The sequence below is a fragment of the Amia ocellicauda genome, chromosome 11 (assembly GCF_036373705.1).
Source record: "Amia ocellicauda isolate fAmiCal2 chromosome 11, fAmiCal2.hap1, whole genome shotgun sequence".
NCBI lineage: Eukaryota > Metazoa > Chordata > Actinopteri > Amiiformes > Amiidae > Amia > Amia ocellicauda.
Window position 1 is genome coordinate 21,472,143 of NC_089860.1, and position 14,862 is coordinate 21,487,004.

Below are 14,862 nucleotides of genomic sequence, written 5' to 3' on the forward strand. Positions count from 1 at the left end.
TAATAGCTTGGTGAGTTACTGAAAAGTAATGATGCGAATTTTGCACAAAACAAAATGTGTAAAAAACAATAGGCTTGTTTCTAGTCACAGTGTTGAGGTACTTAAAAGAGTGAATGGGTGTAGAGTCCTGAATGAACTGCTGCCCTCTGAAGTGCAAATGTAGGTTTATATCATGAGCAGGAGCAGGAAAATGGGATTTCAGGGACTGCAGCCCAAACAGCAGACTGAGGAGAGAGCTCAGAAAACATTCCAGCGTCTTTATTTTGAAGTTTGTATACAGACTGATGAGTGCTTTTTGCTGATGGACAATAAGCAACGTCAAGCTTGTGGTCACCATTATCTGTTATATATAAAATCCACATCAAGGCTGAGCTGGGGCTTTTAAGGATTTGGAGGTAACCGGAGACTTTGTCATCTCCAAGGCCTGTCATAGTTTCCCCGACTTTCCATCCTAATTTGTTTATTTCTGGACACAGTAGCTAAGGTTGAAAGTCGGATGTCTAGCAAACAGAGACAGAGTTCTGTAACTAGGAAAAATGCATCTTCTATTCAAGGCAGTATGACAGCATCTATTAAATTTAATGTTTAATTGGTTTTGTAATCTCAATAGGGGGTTCACTTGTCTTGTTTGAATTCATAATTTGATCAGGCTACACATCCCAAGGGCAGAGAGTTCCTAAAATGTATTTAAATCCTTCATTACAAAATGCTGGTGAAATCTTCCTACATAAATTTAGCTGTTTACGCTACAGAGTTATGACATCAGCTTATGTACTGCACTGTATCTGTGCCTGTTAGGGAAAATGAATATTACGAATGATCTGATATTTGAAATGCCCCTGTTTTGTATTATATTGAGGTTTGATTTTTATTACAGAAAAGTTTTGGAAGCCCCTTACGGCAGAATAATATAAACCAAATGTTTCTTAACTTGACCGTACTTCAAAAAAGTTGATTGACACTTGTGTGTATGAAACTTCAATGTTTAATCCTCTCCTATTAGCTAGTCAGTCATGTTTTCTGAAAGGAGCCTGGGTCCTTCATGTAAAGAATGTGATTTTGTATGCAAATAGATCGGGTTAGGAGTTGAAAGAGAAATTGATGAATAGCACACTTACAATACCAAAATAACCTGTCATCTGATCTTTTACACAATTTTTAAAAAGACTTCATTTTCACAAACATTTGATGATGTGTAGGAGAAATGAAATTTATTGGAAGTTGTCAACATTTGAGCTGCTTTAGGAAAATGCTCCACTTTTTTACAGCCATTTGGTCCAAAAGGGAGGACACAAAAACCAAAAACTTTGCCCGGGACGGGCATAGTTTTTGGGTTTTGTCTCCTCCCTTTTGGAAATCACAATGGGACAGGGGAGTGGGAGAATCCTGACCATTATACTCCTGGAACAAACGCACAGATAAAATCACACATTCCCACTTCTCTCAGGTGGGTATGTCCTGGTGTGTCTTTGCTTGACCTCATTCTGTCAGTAATTAGCTCCTAGGATTGCCCCTATAATAGCAGGTTCCCACTGAGGGTAATAATGGCCTTACTGACCAGGGCCTTCACTGAAGTATTTTTTAAATGTGTTCCCTACAGGCGTTCACAGACCCCCGTCCCAGGACATTTCAGGATTCTACTCTCTTCCTCCAGGTGGTGTCGGACCCATTACATCCCCTATAGGATGGTAAGTGTCCAATGTTCCCATGCAGACGGTCCCTCTCGCTGAAAGGAGGGTGCCAGTGTGAGGTGAATTCATCCGTTCGCGTCTCTTTCTGCGAAACTCCGTGAATTCTGTTGTCGAGAGAATTAGTATCCCGATTAGCTGTTTACACTGTTGCCCTGCTCGGGGCTGCCGAAGCTGGAAGGCAATGTGGATCAGAAAATAAATAGTCTAAAGCAAATGTTATCCTTTATTACCAGAAACCAAGCATTACGGTTTAATGAAAGGGGAATAAAAATGGTTGCGGTGCTAAATGGGACATGCAGCTTGGAGCCGTAGTTTGCGATTCTGCAGAGGACGCTGTAGTGAGAAGGGGTCTGAGCGCAGCGCTGGGTGTACTGTCCCATCCTGGTATGGTATGGTATAGAAGTGGACCACACCCCATCACAGCTGTTCGCTCTGGGCCGGTCAGGGATCACATTCATCTGTCTCACTTGGGAAAATGATCGACAGAAGTATTAAACATTGAGAGCAGGGAGTTTCAGCACTTTGTTAAAGTGCTTGCTTTGTTAAAATCATAATTTAAGACAGTGTCCCTTACTAAATGAGTTACTAAAACATTATATTTGTGTGGTATTTACAAATGCCACATTAGAAAGAGAGAACAGGCAGTTCATGTATGGAATAGCTGAATGCATTTCAAAGTCTGCAGGCTTGGGTTTAGATTTGCTGCAGGCTGAAAGCACATTGACTTGATTACGGCTCCAAAGGACATTAGACAAAAGGTGTAGGCATCATTTGTTATTTCTTTCTTTGAAGGAATGTATTCCCAAAGTGCTTGGATTGCTGTGCATTAATGTTACATGTAGGATTTATATGTATTTGAAGAGCCAAAGGGGAATTTTATTATGGTTCCTGAATGAATGTGGTGGTATTGCTCATCGTTCTTCATGAGCTCAAACTAATTTTGCAAAAATGCCGAATGTCACTGTGGAATTCATGTGGTTTTGTTTGTTATTTAATCTCCTTAAGGAAGATTATGTGTAGATGGTTTCTCTTGTCATTATTGAAGAGAAAGTGAGAGAAAATGTCAAGTGACACTCTCCATTGTTCTCAAACACCCCCCCCCCCCCCCCCGCCCAAACCATCATGTATTGCTTATCTTTCAATCATGTGCGAGTCTCTGGCCTCAGTTGTGTATTGTGTATGGCCCCATAAAGCCACCGTGACAAACTCGGCCTAAGTGTCAGCTTTTTAATAACAGTCTTCCTTTTGTTTCACCGAAGCCTGTGAAAACAAGGAAAAAGATGTATTCCCATTTCCACAGGATTGTTCAGTTGAAATCAAGAACATAATGGAGAACTCACACAGGAAAAACAGAGATAAAAAAAGGGATTGACTTAGCATTAAAGGAAATTATGTGTTTGTCCGCCATACTTTCTGTCCCAGCAGCAGCTCTTGTCCAGAGACCGAAGTCTGTAAACTGTGCCTCAGTGCCTGTGAATCTTAATGGGCCTGTTGACTGATTTAAAAATGATTCCCCCCTGATCAGGCAGCCCTGTTCAGAGGAGCACACAGCCAGTGACTTCACAAGCCCACACTGACCTAATAACATTCCTCCTCCTCTGACCTTGAACTGCCTGACTTCCCCTTGGGGTTGTGATTGTTCAACATCAAAGGCTTCTGACTTTCCTCGGGACCTTGGCGTATGATAGCAGTCTTGTTTCTGTGATGTTTATCCCGTGCTCATGGGGCAATTCCTCCAGCAAGCCACTCAGAGCAGAAGCTCCTCTCGCCCTGACGTAACGCTCCGCACGCCCTGCCGAGGGCTGCTCTTAGGGTAGGGTCCTTCGCAGCCCAATTGTGCAACCGCCCCACCCCCCCCGAAAAAGTGCACTGCAAAACCTTGCTTCCCTTATGACTCTCTCTGAGGAGGAGGGACAAGTGTGAGTTTTGTATACTGGCACGCTTCTTCTGGCAATTGTGATCAAACACACATTTTAATGAGTGCTTCCAAATCTTTTTTTTTACCTTTGATCACACGGGAAAAAGCAGAGTGCAGTTGAGTATAAAATAATATACAGTGGTGGTAATAAATCCTTGCTGGCGACAAGAAAACCCCTTCCTTCTAATGATACCTTGTGTTTTTTGGTTTTTTTACAACACTGGAATGTTGCTGTTTGAAAACTCATTCGGTCTGGGTTACTGCTGGTGACTTGAGCTCAAATGGCCACCATCTCTTCGGAGGGGCAGCTCCCCCGTGTCAGTCCGGTGCGGCCCAGTCAATGTAGAGCCTCCTGTTGTTCCCAGTAGCTTGATGGAATATTTCTTGCCCCAACCACAGGCAAAGTCAGCCTGTTTATCCCATCTCGCCGTGTGGATTCAGACAGCCGTATTCCTCCAGCCTCCCTGGCAGCTCCTCTTTCTCCAGGTAGGTATGGGCTGAGCAAGGCTGGGGACCCCGCACAGCCGCTCCGCCCCCAGCCCTGCTGCTGCTTGCACTGCCCCCCGCCCCCCCCCCCCCAGTCCAGTCACAGGCCAGCAGCGTCTCTGTGTCCTTGCTTTCCGTGTGGCAGAAGCAGTGTCCAATCCGTCTCTGTACCGCCCCAGTCCAAGAGGACCGAATGCTTTGCTGTCCACTGTGTTTCCGACGCTCCTGTTCAGATTCCGGCACCTTCCGGACGAAAATTGTCTTAGAAGTTGTTTTAAGGAACTTTCAGAGACTTTTGCAAAGTAGAGTATTTTTTCTTTGTTGTTTGTTTGTTTTTTAATTAAACGAAGGGCGTACTGGGTATATCTGCCTTTGAAACTTGAGAAAACATTGGGAGGAACAGCATATAATAATATGTTTACAATCAGTACTAAATACAGGATGGGGGAATGGTTTATGTTTTAAAGTCAGAGAGTATATCTTCGACATCTTTTTTTCATTTTAATCAGTTTAAGGCAATGATGCTGCAGTTAAAGGCTTTTGTGTTGCAGTAAGTGGTATTGGCATAGTGATCTGGAGGGGCGATCGTGATATAAAAATGCTTTAAGCTTTTTTTTGCTGTTCTGCTGTGAATTGAAAAATGCGAAGATTATAAAGCTGTTTTGAAGGTCATGCTTAGATACTTGGAGTTCCTAATTGAATAAGACTTGTTTGTGTTTGAGCTCAATGAAGGTTTTGTGTTATTTCACGACCATAATCAAGACTGGTGTATCAGAGATGTGTATCGCTACAAGCATTTCAAACTGAATAAAGAAAATTCAATTATGGGCAAAAAACGAAATCTAAGTTTACAGTAGTAGTCATTAATGATAATTTGATTATGTTCATAGATTTTTTTTTCGTCTTGTATGTTTTTCATTGCGCTACAGTTCTCGTTTGCTTTTCTGCTGCATAATACAAGTGTAGCGCCATCTGGTGGCAACCCAACTGAATTCTCCTGATTCAAAATCCTCCAAATTCATCCGTGCTTTTCAATTATCAAAAATCAGTCTGAAGGGCAAATAGGCTCTTCTGGTATTTAAATGTCATAATTACATTTGCTGCTGTGTGGAAGTGGTTACAATTACAAAGGAATATGGAGTCTGTGGAAGTGACCAGCCTCCTGTCAGTGGCTAAATGCAGCTTTAATTTTCTTTTCCAGGTTTTCTCATTCCATGGTGCTGGGTCCTTCAGGCATGCACCCTACAGGCATTCCCCACCCCGCCATAGTGCCCCCTACAGGCAAACAGGAGCATGACCAGTATGACAGGAACATGTATGTGTACGTATCGAGCAACGTTTCTATTGTTCTTTGTGCAATGTTGAGTTCAAATCCGCATGTCTCCTGTGTTTAGCTTTGATTTCGATGGTAGGATCTGTGCAAGCACCCACTGAACGCAAAGCACTGAGACTCTGAGTTAGGTTGCTAACCCCTATTTGTGTTTGTCCAATAGGAAGCCCCAGCAAGAGCCCAAACGAGAGAAGGAGCCAAAGAAACCAGTCATCAAGAAGCCGCTGAATGCCTTCATGCTGTATATGAAGGAGATGCGGGCCAAGGTGATCGCAGAGTGCACCCTGAAGGAGAGTGCTGCCATCAACCAGATACTGGGGAGGAGGGTGAGTGGACACAATTGGTCTTGCGTGTCTTCTCTCATGCCTGCTGTGAGGAGGACACTGATGCTGTCCACACCTGAGTGTTACACAGTGTCCATTCCTTTCCGTTTGCAGTGGCATGCGCTGTCCAGAGAAGAGCAGGCCAAGTACTACGAGCTGGCCAGGAAAGAAAGGCAACTCCACATGCAGCTCTACCCCAGCTGGTCTGCCAGAGACAACTATGTAAGTCAGTCACGTCAAATGTCTCTGAATTTCATGTTATGTTTATACACAATTGGGCGCCAAGTCTGGGACCATCATCGTGAACAATTAGGTTCTTCAGAAGAAGGTTTCCTGCAAATCATGGAATTGGGGTCAAAGTCGCACACTTCATTGCGGCCATGACTTAAATTATTTCAGGGTTAAAAGATTTATTTTCACATCCTGCATTTTAACGAAGTATGTAGGCTGTTGCATAAACGCCTTGTTAAGAGTTCATTGTTCAGTTAGAGAGATGCTGCTTTATTAATGAGGATTAGTGTGTGTTACTCTGGTGAATGGTTTACATCATTGTACAAAGTGGGACTGGGCTCTGATATAGACTACAGCAGCACACTGTTAGCTTTGTTTTGTATCACACTCATGGCTTTCATGCTGGTTAGAGGGTTTTCCTGTTTCTTTATACTCTGTGGTAGAAAATGTACTGGTTTTGTGGCATATTGTATCTGTGTTTCTTCTGCGTGTGAACAAAGTTTCTTGTCCTATTACAACCCCGTGCTCACTGATGCAGAAGAGGAGTGTTACCATTAAGTTGTGGTTGTCCAATGCTTATGCAGGTTACCATTGTAAACAAGATACCTAACCTGTATTGATATTTGAATACAAGTAATTGAATACCTCATGGTGGACAGGGGGCTAGCCTTTTCATTCCTCAGACTAGAACGCTGTGCTGTGAGTATTGTTTTATCACCCACACAACAGTAATCTATAATGTGCCTGGCCGCACTAAACTCCATCCAGGATTGAGACGCTCTGCCACATCTGCTAAGTAGGGGCACTGGGTTAAAAGACTGGCCTGACAGACGAAGGATTTTACAGATCTAGTCCCCTGAGGCCCCATCTGGGCTGCTGTGCTGTCAATTGACTCACGCCAGGGATTCCAAAGGAGTGACAACCTGCATTGATATTACAAAGTCTAAAGGCAAAAACACCCAACATCAAAGTCTGAGAGCTGTAAATGTAAGCATGACATGCATGACTATTATGTATGATATGAAGGATTTTTGAAAGCTGCTGTTGAACTCTTACAGGAAACGAACCTTAGAGGGGGATCGGGGGAAAAGCATAAAGCAGATTGGGTAGGGCAAACATTTTACACAACTTACTCTACTAACAGCAGGGGGCTTGCACTTGTACTCTTCAGACAATCTGGGTTTTTCGAAAAAAGGGTTCAGACACGCCTTGATAAAACTGGGGGTAAAAAACAAACAAAAAACAAACGCTGGGTCTTCGGGTCATGGCATGGGCACTCTTCCACACTGATCTGCTTCAGACTATCACTGACTCACTACTTACAGAGCAAAGGTTACGAAATGAGCAAGGAGAGAGAGTTTCATACTGGAGTGCCTCACCCCAACGATAACTCCGCTGAAAAACACTAATATCCATTCTCACCCGAGGAGCTAACTGGTTAAAGTCCTATCTAGTGTTAGCGAACAACACACTTGTATTTTAGATTTGTAGGGAACTCTAAAAAGTCCCTCAGTGCAAATTTGACACAGGGTAAAGAGGTAAAACATGTAGACTGTAGAACACAACGATTATAGTACAGAGTTATGCAAAATACAGGATAAAATACACTGCTCTGGTAAATTAGATGAAGGCTTACATTACAATGATACCATAATGCACATACACTAAGCTTCTTTCTTTTTCTGAGAGCTGAGTAACTTGTGCATTAATGCAATGACTTAGTGTTTGGCTTTTGCGTTCTCTTGATGCTGTCCTTTTCGCAACGTGCGGTGATCAGTCCAGCCTGGCTATTACACCACAGAATAATAGGCTGTAGCCGTAGCCATCTTTTAAGCTTAACTTTGTAGCTGTTTTATGCATGAATAAACTGCTTTCTGATTTAGTATTTGTTTTAATTGCAATATTTCTGTTGTGCACTCTCAATTTTAACCAATACCTTCCTACAGAACCGCTGTATTTAACCTGATCCTTTGACAAATGTGCTTTTGTGTGTATATGCCATAACATATGTGATGAATAAAGGAAACGCAACCCATTGATTAGTTCAGACCTGTATAGTCACATCTCTGTGAATGGCTAGCTACCTCACATGACACACAGAAGATAGTCTTTTCCATTAAATGTACTGTATTTCCTGATATATTTTTCTTATAAATATATAAAACGATTGAATATGGTAAACCTAGTATTAAGGGTGAAGTGAACTGATATGGCCTTGAGCCCTTTATTCAATATGAATTTGAAGTCAAGTGACACAAATTGAAATAGATATTATCAAATGAATATTGTTAAACATTTTCCTTTCAAATGTATTTCTCCTCTTAGAAGTTTGCTGGTCTTTGGTAATAGCAGCCTCAGCCTGCACTTAGTGAAAGGGAGAGCAAAATCTAGGTCACATATCCCTGTCACATGACATGCTATCAGACAGGAAGTACAGTTCCTCCCACGGCATACATAAACTTGCTGCGGTTCGTATTTCTCCACCTTCACTCAAACCACAAGGACTCATATGAGAAGTCGGAGGTGAAACCTAGAACTACTGTTGATCCTTTCTCCTGTCTTTGTCTCAGTTCTTTTAAAGCACACCTTGACCTTTTCTGCTATTGAATCGTTCTGTCCATATCGGTATCCCATGAGCCCACATTAAGATTCCACAGTGCCTCTGTAGAATACTCTTATTTTATTCTCCATTATATCACTTGACTGTTTTCTGCAAACTCACAACCTCCTGCGGTCTCACAGTATGATGGCTTCAGTTTATTCAGAAAACGGACATCATTTTGAATGACTCACTTTTTTTAACCTTGACTGTACTATGGTCCTGGTCTCCTTTGTGCAGAAAATACAATTAACACATGCTGTAGACGGACGGGTGTCTGTTTGTTTGTTTTTGTTTTCTTTATCCTTCTACATTTAGAAGGGGGGCACATTCATGCTGTTGTTTTCTGAGCTGATTGGGGGGACACACGGTTATTTACTTTGAAACTGTCGTATCTAGTTTTGGTGGGATGGGTTCAGTGATTGTAAGTTTCATAGTCACAGCAACATGCCTCAGCACCAGAGAACACGTGTAGGTGTCCGATGTCCCCTTCTTTAGACTTCAGGACTCACTTTGTTTGTATCGGTGCTTAATATGTGAAAAAGCACTTCAGGTATTTGTGAAATTAGTTCAGGTTTTCAATGACATTCGAGTGACCCAGAATGCATCTCTCGTCTCAAATTCATGGGTGTGTTTTGACGGTTCTGTTCATTTGTTTGTAAAACAGGGAAAGAAGAAAAGAAGAAAACGAGAGAAGCAGCAGGACTCCAATTCAGGTGAGTCAGGCTCTTAATAAAACCTGCTTTGATTTGGATTTGTTGTCTTGCTGCCCGCTATGGACACCAACAGCCTTGACTTATTGTCCTTTATCCTTTTGTAATAATCTGACAGTACTACACAGACATCATACACTTAAACTCCACCAACAAATGCCATTATTCCTCACAAGCTCAAACCATTTTGCTCCATGTTTTAAAAAGCCAGGGCACCCTAATGCACAGACACCATGTTGAGGAAAATGAAGGCTCACGATACACACTCATCTCTGTCAGCACGGGGCGATGTGGACATAGAGCACAAAGTTACACCATCTTACACTTAAAGACTATTTTTCCACTGAGAGGTCTAGTACAAGTCAGTGATCACACCTGTGCTAAACACCTGTTAAATGTTGGTCTTGTTCTTTCTGAATTGACTGCAGTGTTTTTAACGCTTCAGTAACAGGCGCTAACATTTTATTTCTTTTTTTCGTTTCCTGTTTATCTATTCTTTGTTCTGTGTGTTTATTTGCTTACCTTTCTCCTGTCCCTTCTCATCCTCCCTGTGGCCTTGCCCTCTCTCTCCGTCTGTGTCTTCCTCTCATGCGCATGTTGTCTTGTGCTCAGAACCCGGCTCTCCTAAGAAATGCCGAGCTCGCTTCGGCCTCAACCAACAAACGGACTGGTGCGGCCCTTGCAGGTGTGTATCCCAGGCGCCTGCCCAGCCGCCCTGCGCTCTGCTCTGCATGTCTGTGTCACTAACACTGCGCAATATTAACTCGCACTGATAACAGCCGCTCAGGACTGCGCTCTACGTTATAGAACGATTTAGAGCTCTCACTGGTTTGTCTTTAAGGTACTGTCATTTAACATTTAACCAGGGGGATTGGAAGCCTGTGATACTCACCAATGAATGCACTGTAATTGTACTTTTGTTATTTGAGGAGAATTGCTGTTTTACTCAGTTTCCTGCATTTCACAAAGAAGATAATGAAATTGTCATTTGTGTTATCAAACAGGGCATCGCCAGAGCTTATGTAACAGATGTATTGTGCTCAATGTGAGAGGATTACTGCTGTGATTGTTCTGTGTGTCAAACAGAAGGCAGTTCTACTCCAATCAGCAGTTTGCATTTGTGGCCGAGGATATGTCATGTTTGTAGCATTGACATGCAGGTCTCCATCTGCTGAGGACTTGACTAGAAATGGCTTTTGACGGGACTGTTTTGTAGATGATTTGTGAATAATGATGAATTTGGAATATTTTACTTCTGTGAAACATGGCCGCTTTTCATAGCAATAGCGTTTTGTCCCCTTAATTGTCTGCTCCGTTGTTGTGATAATATTGACACCGTGTTCCTGCAGCTCCACGCCAGCCTGCACTTCCACTCCCTGCATTACAGTGGGGATGGCATGTGGCTGGACAATAATGTTGCAACATTATCAGGGTTCTGCAATTTCAGCAAACACTTTACTTTTATGAATATGCATTAATACAGCATAAAGAAAATGGAAATGTAACATATTACAGTATTCAGGCACAATTTGCAGTGCCTGTTAGTGAGTGGGTGGACTAAAATGTCACATTATAGACAAATGCTCTGAAGATAGCGTGGTCGGGTCCTTTTTTTGTTTTTCAAACTGCTGATTTTTTGATTCACAAGGATTAAGTTAACCCTGTAGTCTGTTTTGGAATATGAATGCTACTTATTAGATATTTTACTAAGCTTTAGACATGACTTTATGTGTTGTAATTATAATGTGAAATATATCTAACTGTGTAGAAATGCACTGTCACAAATTTCAAGTTAAAAACGTCTTCAGCAGGTCTGATTCCAGTTATAACGAATGTCTCAATTTAGTTTAATCTCTGGCTCTCAGTTGTGATGTCATGTTATGTGGGAAGAGATCAGATTAGCAATGTATTGGGAAAACAGTTGTGATTCTAGGTGTTCCACAGAGAACATCCTCTCAACATCTGCACATTCACCTGCATGTCAGAGCTCTGAAACATTGTGCATGTCTGTTAGTGTCATCTTTAGCATGGTGATAAGAATCCATCTCAATCACCATTTCCCCTTGGTTACATTGTGGCTAACACATTGTACTTTAGATGCATCTTCATTCTGCTCCCTTACAGCAGTGTTCGTGCATTCTGCATGTTCTAAAAAGATAATACATTTAGAACAAAGCCTTGTGCATCACTGTGGTCGTTGTTATCCTGGTTCCTCCAAATGGCTTCACAAACAAAGCACCGCTTTGATGACATTTCATATGCAAATCTCCATTCACTTTTCAATTAATGCGGTCAGACCGGTACATACCACTGCCAACGTTTGATGGTTAAATGTGACCTTTTGAATTGATCTCAGGCTGCTTAGCCTAGTGTCTGTTTCTCTCATCATGCAAATTTACAAAGTCGGACTTTACCTTCAAGAAATATATATATATTTATAAGATTGTGATTCAGTTCTAAACTTCTTGAAATGACGTATACTAACCATGTCTGTATTCTGCTTTTTTTATCCTTTATTAGTTGCTTTTTACAGTAAACTATTGATGCAGAACAACTAGGTTTCTGTGGTATAAAATATAAAACATATATATGTGAATGTACTGGCCAGACAGAAGCATTGGCTTCTGTTTATTATGAACGTATCCAGCTGTGATACAGCTTGGATTTTAATTCAGTCGATGTATTGCTGTAGAGAAACACACTCACAAAAGCCTAGCGTCTGAGAAATAAAGAATCCGGGATTACCGGGCATTCAGAACTATTTTCAAACTTCACCATAGAATCAACCGATATATAAATAGATGTATATAAATCCACCTATTGTTAACCATGGTGAATGCAGTTTCACTCCATATTGGTGACGCTTTGAATCCACGCTTTATTCACAGATAACTCTCTTGACTGTTCCTAGGAGGAAAAAGAAGTGCATTCGCTACCTTCAAGGAGAAGGACGGTGCGCCAGCCCCGATTCTTCCGATGGAAGTGCTATAGACTCTCCCCCCTCCCCAGCCGATGCCCCCCCAGCTCCATGTCACAATCCGGAAAAGCTTGCTGGCTCTCCAAACTTATTGACCAGAGAACAGACCCCCTTGCCCCTCTCTGGACACACCAAACCCACTGGACTGTCTGTAAAAACTGTAACGGAGTCGCATCGTCGCACACTGACATCACACCAGCCTTCGTCAACTGTCTACAGCCTCACGAACACGGCAACGTAGAGCCCCCCGCCGGGAACACACAACAGGACATCTCTTCAGGAACACGAGAAACGAGGTGTTGGAAGTCACGGTCACCAGCATGCTCTCCTCACAGGGAGAATAAACACAAACCAGTCCTGACCATTTTGAAGTTTTGTTTTCTGCACCTGGTTTTGTGAATTACCTGTTGCCAGTGAAATTATGCTTTTGCTCACCCACTCCTGAACTTGAAGATTAGAGTAACAGTGTTTTAGTGGTTAAACTGACAAGCTACAGACTATAAGCCTAACATGGTGCACACTTCCTGCAACCAGTTTCTGTTGAGAATCATAATATGGTAACAGGACCGATATTTCACTACAACAAAATCTCACATATTGGTGTAAATCCATTTCAAAAATGTAGTTTTTTTTTCCTGTAACACCATAATGGATCTGGTCTCCTAAGATTCTTGATGAAAATGCAGCTTTTAGGAGAGCTAGGTTTCTGGCTCGAATTGTGAAGCACAAAAAGGCATATATAGGTAAACTACTCCTGGGTGCATTCTGAAGGGCTAGGATCAGGAATATTGCTCGACCATTGCGAAAATTATAATCTGTACAAATCAAGTTTCTACAGTGATGATAAATGGGTCAGAAAGTTGTTGCCTTGATTTCCCAACACTAAGTATTGTTTTTATAACTTTAAGATCTTGGGTCTATAAGACTTTTTTTATTCAGACTATAAACTGATTGTTTTTTGGTGCCAAGGCACTTATTTGACAGGAGATAAGTTTAATGTATCAACATATTAACAGTGGACAAAATATAATTTTTACTCTAGCATTTCAGATTTATAACATCATGTTTTCGTATTTAAAAAAAATATATATAATTTGTATAAAATAATGTTAATTGATTTTAATCAGTTGTATTATAATCATATAATACTTTATAACATGCAATATTACTTTGAAATCCTAGCCCCAACTTAAAGCATTTTGGTTTCAAATATGCATAAACTCAACTGTTATTTTTCCCCCACCAAAATCTCGTTATATAGTTGACATCCGTGGTAAAAATACATTTGTGTTGTATGAGGAGTAGCAGGATGGCTTATCAATTGCATTATGGTTGTGTTGGCACTTTCATTAGGGATAACACAGATGGTCTGGTTGAATTAAAGTTTAGAATTAGCCTTTGTAAAGAGTTGGTGTTATAAAGTTGATAAATGCTTCCAAGAAAGGATGCAGTGTTTTTTTTTTTAAGAAATGTGATCATGTATTGGTGTTGAGAGAAATTCCTCTTGGCTGGTGTCTTTTGTATGCCGATGTCGAAGATCTTCGCTTCTGGAAGCAATTTTCATTAAAGAATCTCTGCAGTGCTTCAGTAAAACTGAACATAAAGGATTCTGTCAAACTAAACAAAAGCTCAGTGGAATAACCAAAATGGGTACTGTTTCTCTTACATACATTTGTCAAAAAAATGGAAGCTTTAAATGTGGGACATCTCCTATTTGAGAATCAAACTTTTCTATGTTGTTTTGTAAGAAAAGAAAAAAGAAAAAAAAAAAGCAGCTTTGCTAAGTTTTCATTAGTTTGTTTTTATGTTTTGTTGTTTAAAGATTTACAAACCACTTTTCTATGAGAATAAAAATGCAGGGGAATTGAGCAGGTGCTGAAGTTTGATTTGTATCTCAGATAACGAAGAAAATGGGACCTCAGAGCCAGTGGTGTGTGAATACTTTTATACCCCTGTTGGGTCTGAAGTCATCCCAGTTCAACATGAATACCATCTGCCATGTGTGCATGTACTGCCTTAGTGTACCAAAAAATAGCTTTATTCTGCAAATTATGCTTTCAGCATCAAATTCTTTCGGTCTATTGAAAGAAAAGTCACTGTGCCAAATGATATTCTGCCTAGTAGCAATGTTGCATTTCAGTACAAGATCAACAGATGGTGCTGTGATACCACAAATGTGTTCAATAGCTGCAGGCTGAATGTCTAAGTATTCATGTACTTAATTATCTGAGTGAAGAATATACCAAAAATACTTTCCAAATCCATATATAGCTCACAAAATGTCTGAAATTTACATTTGTTTTCACTAATACATCAAATTTATTTAGTTTTTTTGTGATATAATTCAAATAAGATTCAAATTAGAATACATTTTGGTCTCCTCACCTAAAAACTGACTTTATGCATGTAGCAAATGATACAATGTGTTCTTCATAAAAAATAAAAATTGATTTGTTTACCTTTTAAGTGAATATGTATTTATTTATTCCTTACACATTCATAGTAGTAGGGTGTCTTCTAACACTTGAACAAAGGACAGTGATGTAACCAAGAATGTGAAGTTAAACGACATGCCACTGAAATCAACCTTCCGC

The 14,862-nt window shown here is 40.8% G+C and overlaps 1 protein-coding gene across 11 annotated transcripts in view; it reads left to right on the forward strand.

Moving 5' to 3' along the window:
- The window catches only part of tcf7 (transcription factor 7), a 52,245-nt gene extending 37,511 nt beyond the window's left edge, over nucleotides 1-14,734 (forward strand). Inside the window, exons 5-13 of one of the 11 annotated variants that reach the window (XM_066716905.1) lie at nucleotides 1,601-1,688; nucleotides 4,009-4,095; nucleotides 5,297-5,416; nucleotides 5,589-5,751; nucleotides 5,863-5,970; nucleotides 7,038-7,085; nucleotides 9,246-9,294; nucleotides 9,904-9,976; nucleotides 12,180-12,342. In XM_066716905.1, the coding sequence (XP_066573002.1) occupies nucleotides 1,601-1,688; nucleotides 4,009-4,095; nucleotides 5,297-5,416; nucleotides 5,589-5,751; nucleotides 5,863-5,970; nucleotides 7,038-7,085; nucleotides 9,246-9,294; nucleotides 9,904-9,976; nucleotides 12,180-12,183 (740 nt within the window). In that variant the 3' untranslated portion in view covers nucleotides 12,184-12,342. Of the gene's footprint in view, nucleotides 1-1,600; nucleotides 1,689-4,008; nucleotides 4,096-5,296; nucleotides 5,417-5,588; nucleotides 5,752-5,862; nucleotides 5,971-7,037; nucleotides 7,086-9,245; nucleotides 9,295-9,903; nucleotides 9,977-12,179 lie in introns of all 11 variants that reach the window. The other 10 variants (XM_066716900.1, XM_066716904.1, XM_066716907.1 and 7 more) reach the window with 10 other exon arrangements.
- Nucleotides 14,735-14,862: the final 128 nt, after the last annotated feature.